Raw genomic sequence first — 14,096 nt, forward strand, 5'->3', positions numbered from 1 at the left:
CTCATCCAAGTCGTTGATGAATATATTGTGCCTGTGGAGCCTGACAGGGTTCACTGCATGAATGGTAGGCCATGGCTGGTACACACCTTGTGCTGATGATCTGATTTGTAACAGTAAAGGTAAGCTGAGACTTGTATTTCTGAATTAAGGAACCTTATCTGACTGAGTTTCAATGTGTGTCAGTGAACTACATTTTCTATTCTATTTTTCTTTTAATAAGATATAGGAATATCTTTGCTGTAGGAGGCAAAGTGATCCTGGATCTGACTTGGAAACTGACTAGTAGTTATTAATCAATGAATCACTAGATATTTTCTGTTGTCTGCTATAAATGTAGCTACTAGAGTAACTTAGGAGAGAATATACTACATTGTTTTTAGAAAGTATGAATTCTCTCTTATTTGGCTAAACCCACAGAATATTAAGCATTTGGTTACCTTTGGTTAAAAACAAAATAAATAGATCAAAATTACAAATATATTTGTAAAGATGCTGGAATACAAATGACTGGTACAGTGTATCTGGCTTAGTGACATCTGTTAAAAAAAATCACCTCTGTAAACAAAGAATGGTCCAGTCATTTGAGCACAAGGTGGGGATCTAGAAGCTCATATCTTCTAATTCATGTTTCCATAGATGTGGGACAAGAGGAGTCATTTAGGAAGTGACTCAGGCACCTGCCAATGCAGAAGGGTTTGAGTTTTCCATAGATCCCATGCTAGATAGGTCAACCTCATGTGCTTGTTAGGATGTTTCTTATGACACCACATTTTTATAGTTAGATATCTCAATCATTCCTTAATGTGCCTTTTACAGGGTTTAATTATCTGTAAAATTGAAAGACTACATTTTTTGTACCCATTAGCATCTCTATGGTAGTGGATAAATGAAGGAGTTGAAAAGACCCTGGAAGTTGCAAGCCACTAGCAACAATATGTTGCAAGTATTTATCTGAGAAAATTTGATGGTTCTAGTCCTTTACTCTTCTGTGAGCAAAGTAGTATTTTTGTAGGGGCAAAGACACCAGAATTAGTGGGATACAATAGTGAAGACCTTCGAGAAATTCTACCAACTCAGCCAAAGAAAAGCAAATAAACCACAACGGATGTGCTCCAGCTGCTGCTATGTGAAACACCCATTAAAAGGAATTTCCCCAGGTCACCTTTCTTTTCAGAACAGCTTGTCAGGCAACAACGAACTTCATTTAGTGGTGGACTTCATCTCAGAGATAACACAGAAAAGTAAGGAAACAAAACATGTTCCTGTGTTGGGTTTCATACTTGTTGCAGCAAGTCCTTTGCCTGAGGCAGGCAGACCCGCAAGGGAAGGGAAGAAGATGTTTGCGTCTACAGGGAAGAAGAGTATGTTCTGTTTTCAGCAGTATTTTTTGATGAAGGGGTTTTATTTTGAGCAAGTGAATAGCCTGAACTATTTCGACAAAGGCAAGGCACTGTGGATCTGTGCAAGGAGCTGTTCCCCTCTTCCAGCCATCTTTTTGCATCTTGTCGTATCCTCCAGCTGTGTTTCGTATCCTTTCCTGTCCTCCAGTGTCTGGAAACTCCACGGGTTGAATCTTTTTGCCTGGCTTTTTCATTCCTTAATGTAACACTGATTTCTCCATTCAGACCAAATTCATAATCAAAGACATTTAGGATTTGCCCCTATATTCATAGTTCTGTCCAACAGAAAACATCTGAAACTTGTATTTTTGAAGAAAATGCAAGAAATAATTCATCTACACTCTCTCAAGCTCTCATCCCTACTCCAAGTCACGTTCATGTTTTGGCCTCAGCCCCACTTCCAGCTAATTGCAGGTTTAATTTAAAAATTGGCTAAAAAAAGACTTGAATCACAGCAGAAAGTAGAAGTAGAAAATGTAAACAATGAGAGAATAATTTCTGACTTTTCTCCTGTATGTGTATATATTATATTGTAATTATGTCTTCTTTACTTTTTTGCTTTCTATCCTTCAGTGCTGGAACATTACCTGTCACATTCCGGTGTCTTGAAGAAAATCTAGGCATTGATAAGCGTGTAACAAGATTCGTTCTTCCTGTTGGAGCAACTATTAACATGGATGGAACTGCTCTTTATGAAGCTGTGGCTGCCATCTTCATAGCACAGATGAATGGAATCGAGCTGGATGGAGGCCAGATAGTTACTGTGAGGTTAGTTCAAAATATTTGTAGGCTTTGTTTCTACAGACTGTCAAATGTGAAGCTTTGGGTTGAATGTCTTCTCAGTAGCTGTGGGATTCATTGTGAAATCCATAGATTTCTAATAATGTAAAGGAATGTTATATACATAGGTCCTGGTTCTCTGGTGACATGCATTTTCTATCATTTGCAGCCTTAGTGCATGCTGGTGGTGTTTTACATTGTCTTGGAGTTGACAATACAATGTGAAATGCAGCATTCTTCCTTTTTTACATCCCTTTTTTAGTACAGAGGGATGCTACAAGTGATATATGGGGCATTAACGTTATAGAACATATCTGTTTAGATACATTGTGAGAAAAAAAGTGTAGCCAAAAAATGTATTCGTGTATTTATGTTTACTTGTACTTTTCCTGTCACTTTAGTGAACAGCAAACAAAATGGACTGAGAATAGCCCAGCCTGAGAGTGAGATTGCCTGCAGCATGGTCTGGATGCTGCCAGACTTTTTATCTCTAATCCAGCAAATATTAGCTCTAGTCTTTTCATATCAAATTGTCAAATCTAGGACTAAGCTGAATATCTGGCAAGAAAAAGGAAAGTACCTATTAAAAATGCTTAAATGTGATTGAAGGCTGCTTGCTGTAATGCAGCTTTAAGACCTGTTAGGCAGGGTGACTAAAAGAAACAACGGCAAAATTATGACTGCTGCAGCTAAAGCTAATTTACAATGGAAAACGTGATGAAGACACCAGACCTAACATTTTGAATAGTTAAAATGGAAACCACACTTGAAGGCTGACAAGTTTGCCTTTTTCATGTAGTTTTTACCCAGCCACCTTTCTTTTATTAAACCTTTTTAACAGTAAAGAAGCTTCTGCAAAGGTATGTCTGATTCTATGATGCAATATATTAAACTAAATTGAGACCAGGGAAATTCATCTCGGAAGTCAGCTGTTGTCCAGGAGATTTGGTAGGCTTGAACCCGAGTTACACCTCTTCTCATCTGAGGGACTGACCCGTGAGCTCTTCCTGATCTCACCATTTTGAGGCTGGTGTAGCCAGCCTTGTGACTCAATATTTACTAAGCAGGTGGCAACTTTGGGCTATCTGCAAGTAAACCGTTGGTTCTCCCCTTCATGCAGTATAGCAATTTCGCTACAACAATATGAAAAGAACTATCTCTTAAGGTGGCAATACAAATGAATAAAAAGGTTATTAGGTTTTGTCCATCAAATCCAGCTTGTGATACTGAGGATATTCAAACAACCCAGACATAAGCTCATGGAGACTTAATTAGCCTTTCACCAGCCCTAGTTACTTCATATTGGTCATGTAGATCCTCTGATTTCCTGTCTTCTGTGGGAGAGGGTGATGTTGGAAATGACTCTGTTTAGAGCTGAACATTTAGAGCTTCATTCCCCTCCAGCCCTGTAAGTGCTGCTGTGGGAAGGCTGGCAGGAGCATTTCTTCACAGAGCTTGGAAACAATCCCTTACCAGTTCAGGCTGGAAGTGCCTGAGGAGCTGGCACCGCATGCAGAGCCTGATGGCAGAGCAGAGCATCCTGCCTGCATACCTGCTGGACCTATCTGGCTGTTTAGAAGGCTGGGTTGCACTGTAAACCAGACATCTGGCAAACACACTGCAACCTAGATTGTCTGGGTCAGACTCAGCCGTCTATCCACTCTAAATCCGGCTAAAATCCTCACAGATTGGTTCTGTGGCTAACAGCTGAGGATTTCCCCCACAGAGACCTTTTTCCCCTACTTCTATGTTGGAAGCACTGGCACATTTGTTGGGTACACCAACAGAAGTACAACCATGTTACTCATCTCTGTGTTTAAAAACACAGAGATAACTTTTTCTTTCCTTTTTCATTTTTCTTTTCCCTCCCTCTCCCTCTCCTCCTCTTCCCTCTTTTTCACCCCTTGGCTTGTTCTCTCACAAATTTGTTTTCTATTCTTCATAGGATTGACCGATGATGTAGATAATTGTTATGGTCTGTGTTGTATTTTTACAAACATTTGGAGAACAGACATTCACTATACTGATCTTCATCAAAAAATAAGAGAGGCAAAAACAAAGACAGGTTTGGATTTATAAAACAATCAGATTAATTTTACTTTTTCATCTAGGGTGATTTGTATCTAGGCTTGGTACACCACTGGCTTGTAATGTGGGAGTTTTGGATACCAAGACTTTTACTCTTCTGTACTTGGTAACCACTTTCTCTCAGGCATTACCTCACAATTCAGTCTTCAAGTACCATAAATAAACAGAAATTAACCACCCTGAAAATCCAACCTGTAGTCACCAAACTTCAGCAAATCTGGATGATCAAAACTCAGGATTAAACACCCTGAATGTGTTGGTAGAGCTCAGAAAACAACACCAAGCCAAAGATTTGAATGTCATAACCAACTGACAGAACTTAAAACTCTAAGACAACTCTCTTACAACTTTCAGAAAAAAATGCATAGGTCTGGCCTCCCCTAATAAATGTTTTTGGAGAAGCACAAGTGTGAAAACTACGACCTGAGCTTACCATGATTTATCATATAGTCGTCAGTTTCTGGGAAGAACTCATTAAAAATAAGACCTTCCTAATGATCACATGAGCATGCAATGAAAATGTATGTTTCTCTTCCTGCTACCGCCATTTGATTTTTGTTTTTGCAGTTTGACCGCCACCCTTGCAAGTGTTGGAGCTGCCAGTATTCCCAGTGCAGGACTTGTCACTATGCTTCTGATCCTTACTGCAGTGGGTCTGCCTACCCAGGACATCAGTTTGCTTGTTGCTGTTGACTGGCTTTTGTAAGTTGTGCTGACTCCACTGCTCAGTGCAGAAAAAGTAGTGAAGGAATGCTTGTCCGTAGTGCTTTTCAGCCATTGATCTTAAAGAATCATAGAATCATAGAATGGTTTGGGTTGGAAGGGACATTAAAGACCATCGAGTTCTAACCCCTTGGCAAAGACACCTCCCACTAGCCCAGGTTGCTCAAAGCCTCATCCAGCCTGGCCTTGAACCCCTCCAGGGATGGGGCATCCACAGCTTCTCTGGGCACCCTGGGCCACTGCCTCACCACCTGCACAGGAAAACATTTCTTCCTAATATGTAATCTAAATCTACCCTAAATCTTCATCTTGAAGACAATACCCCTCATCCTATCACCATGCTCCCTGATAAACAGGCCCTCCCCATCTTTCCTGTAGGCTTTCCTGTTAACTCCGTCCAAGCTGAAACCAGGGCAGCCCTTTCAGCACTGGAAGGCTGCTATAAGGTCTCTCCGGAGCCTTCTCTTCTCCAGGCTGAACAACCCCAACTCTCTCAGCCTGTCCTCATAGGGGAGGTGCTCCAGCCCTCTGATCATCTTCATGGCCTCCTCTGGACTCACTCCAACAGGTCCGTGTCCTTCCTGTGCTGAGCACTCCAGCACTATAAATAACTATAAAGAACTATAAGACTCTCCTCTACAGATGAAGCAAAGGACAAAATAGGCTATTTGATGAAGTAGGAGACACTGAAAGCAGCTTCTCAGTTAGTACAAATTGTTACAGAGCTTCTGAAGTCAATTTTTATGAGCCAAGGATCTTCTTGTAAGACCCTTGGGCTCACACTCATGTATTATCTTCTTCCTAATGATGCCTCTCCATCACAGATATAGCTCAGGAGCAGTTTTCTGATTTTTGCTTTCATATTTCTGTTTCTTATAGTTCTGGTCTAAAATGAAGGACAAGTGCTGAAAATGGAGGTTCTGTCAGGATATTGTCAGCAATTTACAGGGTGATTTGGGCATCTGCACTAAAATACTTCTAAGAAAAAAACTGTTCTAGAGCAGGATATAAACCAAAGACAAATAAGAAAGCAAACTGAAAGAGAGGTGGTCATTCCCTATTTCTTTTTTACTGGCAGAACCCTCAAGCTGGAAGAAACTCCTTTAATTTTCAAGAACTTGAGATCAAAAGTCCTTCAGTGCCATTGCAGGTCCTCTGATAAGAAACAGCTAACTCACAGATAGTTTTCCAAGGCTTTTGTTCTTCAACATTTGAATACAGAAGCTGTAAATATAGACAGAGCATGTGATAAGCCACATTCTTTCTCAAGTTGTCATTTTACAATGTGGATGTCTTTCTGTCACCTGCACAGAGCTGACTCAGTAGTCCTCTAGTTGTACTGGCCTCTAGACGCTTTTATATTGTTCTGTATTGCTGCAGCGTAGTATATTCTCATCAACAGCCATCTCTCCCCTAGTATTTTTTTTACCTAGTAAAGATGTGTTTCTGTTGTGCCAGCCGTGGTGCCCAGGAGGGGAGATGTAAGTACCTCTCTGTGGTATTTGTGCATTTCCTCCTACACTAGCAGCGTAAGCTGCCTGCTTTTAGCTTTCAGTCCCAGATACACTACTAAAATTATGCAAGAAGGAATAGCAGAGTTGAGAATGTGAAGATAAAATAGAAGATTAATTTTCTGTCATTATCTTTTGGCTTATTGAGAAGAATTTAAGAACTTGGTCAATCCTTTCACATGTATTTTGCATCTACTGCTATACTCTGTTATAATCTATGTTGTCACTAAAAGTTGTGAAGAATAGCATGCATTTCCAACTTCTGCTTCAGGGGAAGATGAAAGAGAAATTTACACCTTGGGAAGGCACAAAGGGAAAAGATGACTTACATATTTTAGATATAACAGAATATCACGATATCATGACTCAGAATGATGAAATGAGGCAGGGTTTAGCAGTCAGAGTACAGCTGGCATAGGGAAAAATGTGATATTTTGTGGGTTTATTATATTTATGAGGTCATAGTTGAAAACAGGAAAGCAGCATAGGAATCTGCAGCTGGGAGGAGAACAGCAAAAGGGAGGAGCATATTCATTTTAAATACATGTTTTTGCTGGCTCTCAAAGTAAGGCAAATAGGTAGGTTGCTGCAGCTGGTAGGAGGATGTGCAAAAGGAGCCTGTGGTTTGTTTGGGTTTTTTAGGGAAATGTCATTTAAAAATATTTCTGTGGACTGAGAAGCTCTGCCCACACTAGCAAACTTCAGAGCTGTAAGTTTACCAGCAGTTCTGATCCACTAGTAGGTGTTGCATTTCAAGCTGGGCTTCAGAAGCATTCTTACCACTGTCTCATCCAACCCCTCTTAGGAAGGAAAAATGTCTATATGTGGTGATGAATGTAAGTATAGGAAGGATAGTACTTCTGAAAGAAATTCAAGGTATCTTTCCAAAATAAATGCCAAGCAAAAGAACCTTTCAGCACAGATGGTTGAGTTTGCATCCTTCTGGCCTAACAATCAGCAGTGCAATTGCAGCATGATTCAGAATTAAAAGGTAGAAGGAAAAGGGAAAAGAGATAAAAAAGGAGATGAAAAGCTCTGTGTCATGCCACTAGTGCTGTGAAATTAAGACAAAGTTTGTTGGTGGAAGTGTTGTGCTAATTAACATCTATCAACAGCTATTAGCTTCATTTTCCATCTTCCAGCGGTTGTACTGTGGTAGCCACGATGATCTAATGAGATTTGGAAAATGATGCTGCTGACATTGCTGATGTTAAGAAAAGGAACACAAGCCAACTTTTGAGCAAGGCTTTGGGCACACAAACCAGACCTAAAGAATATCTGAAATCAAAGGTCATAAAAAGATATCTTCTTTAATTACAAACCTTGTCTTCCATTTCTTTAGATCATCAAATAGTGTTATAGCAGTATTTCTAACAGAATGTAGAAGAGAAAGTTAGTAAAGTATTTAAGACCCAATTCCAGCTGCTTCTCTGAAACCAGTCTGTAAATGCAAGCAGCCATCTATAAATACTTGTAATAGCTCTTTTCCAACCCTTAAGTCCCAGATCATGAAAGCTTTTCAAAAATTCCCTACTCTATGACTTTTTCAGTACTTCTGATGAAAGAAAATATCAGAACATCAATTGATTTTACAATGCTGCCGTCATCTGAAACTGTGGTCTTACAAAAACCGGTTTTGCATGATTTGGTCGTAGTGTAACACTAAGCTGACTTTTGATTGTCCTTAAACTTGGCACTCTCTCCTTCAAATTGGAGCCAAAAGGTTTCTGTATTGATTTTTTCTCAATATCTGGAGATTAGGTTGCTCAACCTTTCCCCCTCCCACACATACATACACAGTGTGAGCTCTTTCACCCGGCAAGTTTCCCAAGATTTCACAACTCTCCTAGTTTCTCAACATAAAACTAAGCACAACACAGCAGTGACATTTAATAGGACAGTAATTATATGCCAACAGCTGGAATAAAACCAGCTTCTTTTTCTCTAGCCAGAAGCTGGCTTCTGTTCAGATGTGAGACTGACAAGCTTAGCAAATATCATAGCACAGCCTCAAATACAGTGGTATTTTGCAGTGAAGACAGAGGAATTAGAGGAAATGGGTTTGGACAGCTAATCCGGTATTCAGTAACTCAGAAAAAGATTGCTTGAGTTCTGACTCTGTTCCTTTGATTGGATCTAAATTCTGAATATTCAGACCCATTTGACGACTGGATGTGATGAACAGGGCCTTACATAAATGGAATTAAAACTGTAGAAAACAGGAGCTCTTTCCTATAATGACAAAGAGGTAAGGTAAGTTAAACATATCACCTGGGCTTTGACTTCATAGGTGTGCTAAGATTTTAATCTCATTTCTAAAATCTAGGTCAGGTTGATATACTGGGTTTTCAAGCTTTCAGGGAACAGGAGTAACTTTTTTTTGCATACCAGCATGCTGCATAGGTACTATGACATTAATAATAAGGAGGCTTGATTCAGTTCTTCTAATTTCTGTTCCTTTCATCTACATTGTTAAGCTTCCAGTTTTTCTGATTTATGCCAGGTTGAGGGAATTAGGCATTAACCCTTATCAAGATTTGAAGAATTACTTCCCAGTTATTCCAAAGCCCATTCTTACCAGATGTTGACTTGGCTTTTGAGAGACAACTTTGGCTTTCAGTCCCATTATTCCTCTCAGAAGCTGTTATGGAAAATGCAGAATTAACTGTGTTGGGGCAAGTCATTTACTAGACTGTGGCTTTCCTATATTGATTTTGTTTTCGTTGTTCCAGCATAGCTGGAATTAATTGGTTGGTTGTTTTTAGCAAAAGAGTTAAGTACAGTCATCTTTGTTCTTCTTAGGGTGTTCTTTGGCCCAAAAGCGGTCAGTGACACTTTGCTGTTGATTCTTGACAGCTGAGACTTTGTCCTTTCTGCTGTAAGGCACTTGTTCACTTCAGTTCACACAGTATATTCTGCTGCAGTGTGCGGTTTGTATCACTGAATCTCTTGACTAGCAGTATATGCATATGGGCTGGAGCATCTCAAATAAATCTTTCAGAATTTGAATTGTGCTTCCATTATATTTATGTATTCTCTCCACCTTGTTTTTTTGGCATTATATTATACCTCCATTATCTGGCATCAGTGAATCCTTTCAAAAGTTAATACCACTTATACAAAAAAATTAAGCAGGCATTCTCTTTGTGGAGCTATATTGCCATGTTCAGTATATTTGGTGGTCTTAATTAAAAATTCCAGTGGGAAAGTAGTATTTTCCTATTCTGCCACTCTGACCAGGTTTAAAACACTCTTCACAGGTAGAGGGTGAGAACTCTATAAAGCATTTAATTTGTGTGAAGCAAAACTGGAAGGAGGTTTTCCTCCTGTGGGTTGTTGGTTCGTTTAAAAGGGGTGGGGGGGGGGATCATTGGGGGGTTCCTTCTGGGTATTCTTTTGATGACAAAAATATAAAAATTAACTGCTTCAACTATGACATTACACCATTAACTTCAAATATGTAAGCATGATGATGCAGAGAAGCAGAGGAGAAACTTGAAAGGGAATATGGTTCCACAGCTGGGAGAGGCAGATTTAAAGATATTTAGAGCAAAGGTGTTAAAAAGGGCTCAAAAGTTTGTATGGCCATGAATAGGCATGTGTAATGAATGCTTATCAGTTTGGAGTTCATATGTATAGATATATATATATATATTTTTTTTTTTTTTCTCAGTGTTCTACTGGAAAAGATGTCAAACAAATCTAGTACCAGAAATACAAGAAAGAGTATTTTCAAATTAATCACTGTAATGGGAAATGAGATCTCACATGCTGGCTTTTCTTTCACTTGGCAAATGTCACAGTGTTTAACCTACCCATTTTGTGTAAAGGAGTCTTTGTGGATATCCCTCTGAGGATTAGTGTTATCACTACTCTGACCTGTTTGACAAAGCTAGACTCAGTCACTGCAGTAGTTTTACATTGCAACCCTCAGTCAGAAGGTTTTTAGGAGTCATGTTTAGTTCGGATATGAAGGGGCAAATTAGATTGTAAATGATTTCAACATGCATAATACAGCTTGCCTGCAGTAGGAGAGGTAGCAGGAGCCCATAGTCGTACCCATCCCCCATTTTTGCAGAATTTTGGGCAGGTTTGGGGCAGAGTTCTGAAATCAGGGAAAATCCACAACCACAAGTTCACTGCTGAGAGATAGAACCACACTCTAAAAACAAGAGAGGAGAAGGGTTTCTTGTCTGTGCAATGGCATCCTGTCCAGGAAGTGCCAACAAACGCATTTCTGTGTAATGAAGCGTGTGAGCCTCTGTTGGCACCCTCCTACAATGAGAGGCACTCGTTACTGAAATGCTGTCACGGGCTCGCATTTTGTATGCCGTGACCTATACTGGGTTGGCTCATAGAGCAGGCTCTGGCACACAGCAGTGTGAGTGGGCATGCTGCCATGCTAACAGATGACCTGTAAAGATGGTGCCAGGAGAGGAGCTTCGATGCCTGGGCCTTACAGAGATATTTCAGGCATTTTTTTTCCCCACAGTTTGCTCACTGAGAATAAAGGGAGAGGCGATTTGTTAATCCATCCCAGAAATGAGAACACTTAATCAGATCCAAAATCCTTTTCTATGGTTGCATTAAGTTCAGTGCTCTGATAAATTCAGATTAAAAAAAGGGCAATGATGCGAGCATGGCACCCTGACATTGAAACTTTTCTGAAATAAATGTAACATTAATAGTCCTGCCATGCCCTACTTTTTCTTCCTCTCATGCCATTCAGCCTCTGACTTTTGTTTTGGTTTTTTTTGCAGGGACCGGATGAGAACGTCAGTCAATGTAGTGGGAGATTCTTTTGGTGCTGGCATTGTCTACCACCTTTCCAAGGCAGAACTTGACACCATTGATTCCCATCATAAAGGGCACGAAGACATCGAAATGACCAAGACTCAGTCAATCTATGACGATATGAAAAATCACAGGGAAAACAACTCAAACCAATGTGTTTTTGCAGCTCACAACTCAGTCATAGTAGATGAGTGCAAGGTATCTTTCACATTTATGGATATTGAGACATGTATATAGCAATGCATGCTTTATTTTATCTTATTTTTTAACCTGCATGTATTTTTCAAATTGTTCTGCAAATAACAATGTGACAACAACGTCCATGAACCCCAGACATTTTGAAAGAGTTTTGAGCAGTTCAAAAGATGGTTTTTTGCACTCTTCTTAAAAGTTGTCATTTAAGGGGAAAAAATCATGTACATTGTTTACATATCAAAAGACAAGCTGCAGCGTATTATGGAATATGCCAAGACACAGGGAATATGACATCACCTTCTATGGACATTTACTTAATTTTCTATGGCAACAGAGAACTTAACTGCCAACCCAAATGAAGGATAGCTGCAATTCAGAAACAGGTGTTGTCATTTGCTGACTGCCTTCCATGATATGCTGTTCAGAGATGGACATGTTGAATGCACTTTAGCATCGGAATGCTCCTGCACTCATACAGCATGCTTACGCTTTGCTTCTGTCATCATTCCTGAGTCATTAAGGCACATTGTATTGTCTCTCTAATTGTTGCTGTAACTAACATGGATTATTAGTAGTAATAATAATGTCTTGATCAGAGCAAAGTGAGCTTGAGAAACCCCACCAGCTGAATGAGCAAACAGCTGGGGAGGTTAGTGGTTAAATGTTTACTAAGCACCCACCTCTGGGACAGGGCAGTTCGAAATCAAGAGAGAGTTTTTGAAAAGGAGGGGAAAGAGAGTGAAACAAGCTGTAACTTTTCTTTTCATAGTCTTTTTTAAAATTTATGAATACTCCAATCTGATCCTGTACACTGTCTTTGACACAGTGAAGTTGCCAGAGAGTCTACCTGAGCCATTTATCCAAACGGATTCTCTTGCATCTTCAGTCACCCCAGTTGAGCCAGTGTCTAACCGTGAATTCCTACACTAAGTCCGTTAGCAGATTACCGTATATATTGGAAATACAAGTCCTGTTCTGTCATTTTCACCTGTCTCCAGACTGGAAATTTTCTTTAGAATGTATTTTTTTCTTATGCTTACTTCTAGATAATGTCAGGCCAAACCTGAATTTCCAGGGGAAAAAGTAATGCTGAAAGCAGGAAAGAAAAAACTTTCTTCTTATCCTCAGTTTTTCCCTGAATCTTCCAGTTTTTTAATAAAATGCTTTTTTAAAATGAAAAAAAATATTTTGTTCTGATATGGTTCTCCCCTTCCTCTTCTTATCCACTCTTTTTCCATGACAAAAATTAAAGCAAAAAATTCTGAAATGGAAGGAGAATACATGCTTACACAAAATTAAACATTAATTTATATTTCTCAAAAAAAGGAAAGGGCACAGAAGTGATAACAATTTGAAGGAAAACGGAACTCCCTGAAAAGAAAGATCTTGTTTGAGAAAAGATTTTTTTCATTAAGAATAAGCATGCACACACACACTTTTTTGGTTAACTTCTTTCAGAACTTTTGGAAAGATTTTTCAGTGAAATAAACTATGCTAATTTCAGTGAATTTAAGGTAAATTCAGCTACCATATATCAGTCTGAATCAGGTTCATAGAACTGGACACTGATAATTTTGTCTCCTTCCAGTCTCTCAGATTTGCACAGAGATACAAGTCAAGCTAGAAAGTAGTAACCCATTGATGCAATACTTGATGCACTTTCTTTTCTCCTTGAGTTCCTCTTATAATTTCCCTCAGTTGAGGCACTAGCTTACCTCAAAAACATGGGTTAATGGTGCAGTGTGTCACCCTAAGCATACCCTGTAATTAAAATTTGGGACCAGTGATTTATAAGCTAAAAGTGTTTGTCCTTTTTCATTGTTTTAGGTTTGCTCTGCTTGCGATCTCATTTTGCACTTTTAAACTCACAGAAAGCACCAGAGTTTACTGGGTTGAGCACAAGACTGACTTTGAACAGGTCACTTGACTTGTCCGTGTGTCTGTCTGCAAGCTGCCAAAATGATGTGATGTTACAGTTTACTTTATAAGCTATGAATATATGCTGACATTTGCAAAGCATTTGAATGATGTTGAAGTGGTCTACAGCTCCCAAATGTGAGAGCAGGAAAAGCAACAGAGTGTAGGATTTGGGGCTTCGAAACAGCCAGCTGTTAAATCTGGAGAGACATCCTGTCAAATGCACTGGTGTGTTGAAAAAGCTCACTGCAACTCTGGTCACAATTTGGAAAAGCTAATCTACTAGCATGTCCTTCCTATTTACTTTCTGTAATATATTCCATGGATAACTCTAGTAGTTTATCATTTTGCATGGTCAATGTACATTTTTAATAGCTAGTTTACCTTTATACAAAGGTAGAGTGGTTGTTATTGCACAATATTTTTGTATTTTTTTATTCATATTTCACATGATTCTGTGTGATTTTCATTTCTGAATAAGCTGTTCATTCCTGTATTTGCATGTTTCCCCATTTCAATTGTTTAAGAAAAAGCTTGACTTTGTTTCAAAAATTAGTGCATTTTGTTATGTTTCCATGTCCCAATGCTTCCATGCATCCAGTTTATCCAGCATGGGGAATTTCAGCTCTGTCTTTAAGTTTTCATTTGAAGCTGAGGATGGTAACTTAGAAGGTAAGTTAGGAAAGAG

The 14,096-nt window shown here is 39.2% G+C and overlaps 1 protein-coding gene across 1 annotated transcript in view; it reads left to right on the forward strand.

Moving 5' to 3' along the window:
• Window positions 1–1,973: 1,973 nt before the first annotated feature.
• The window catches only part of LOC104470932 (excitatory amino acid transporter 2-like), a gene marked incomplete at its 5' end in the record, with an annotated part of 13,104 nt that continues 981 nt past the window's right edge, over window positions 1,974–14,096 (forward strand). Inside the window, 3 exons of the mRNA XM_010086059.1 lie at window positions 1,974–2,168; window positions 4,836–4,970; window positions 11,263–11,494. Of these exons, the coding sequence (XP_010084361.1) occupies window positions 1,974–2,168; window positions 4,836–4,970; window positions 11,263–11,494 (562 nt within the window). The remainder of the gene's footprint in view (window positions 2,169–4,835; window positions 4,971–11,262; window positions 11,495–14,096) is intronic.

Source organism: Pterocles gutturalis, unplaced genomic scaffold, assembly GCF_000699245.1.
Source record: "Pterocles gutturalis isolate BGI_N339 unplaced genomic scaffold, ASM69924v1 scaffold44595, whole genome shotgun sequence".
In the NCBI taxonomy this organism is placed as follows: domain Eukaryota; kingdom Metazoa; phylum Chordata; class Aves; order Pterocliformes; family Pteroclidae; genus Pterocles; species Pterocles gutturalis.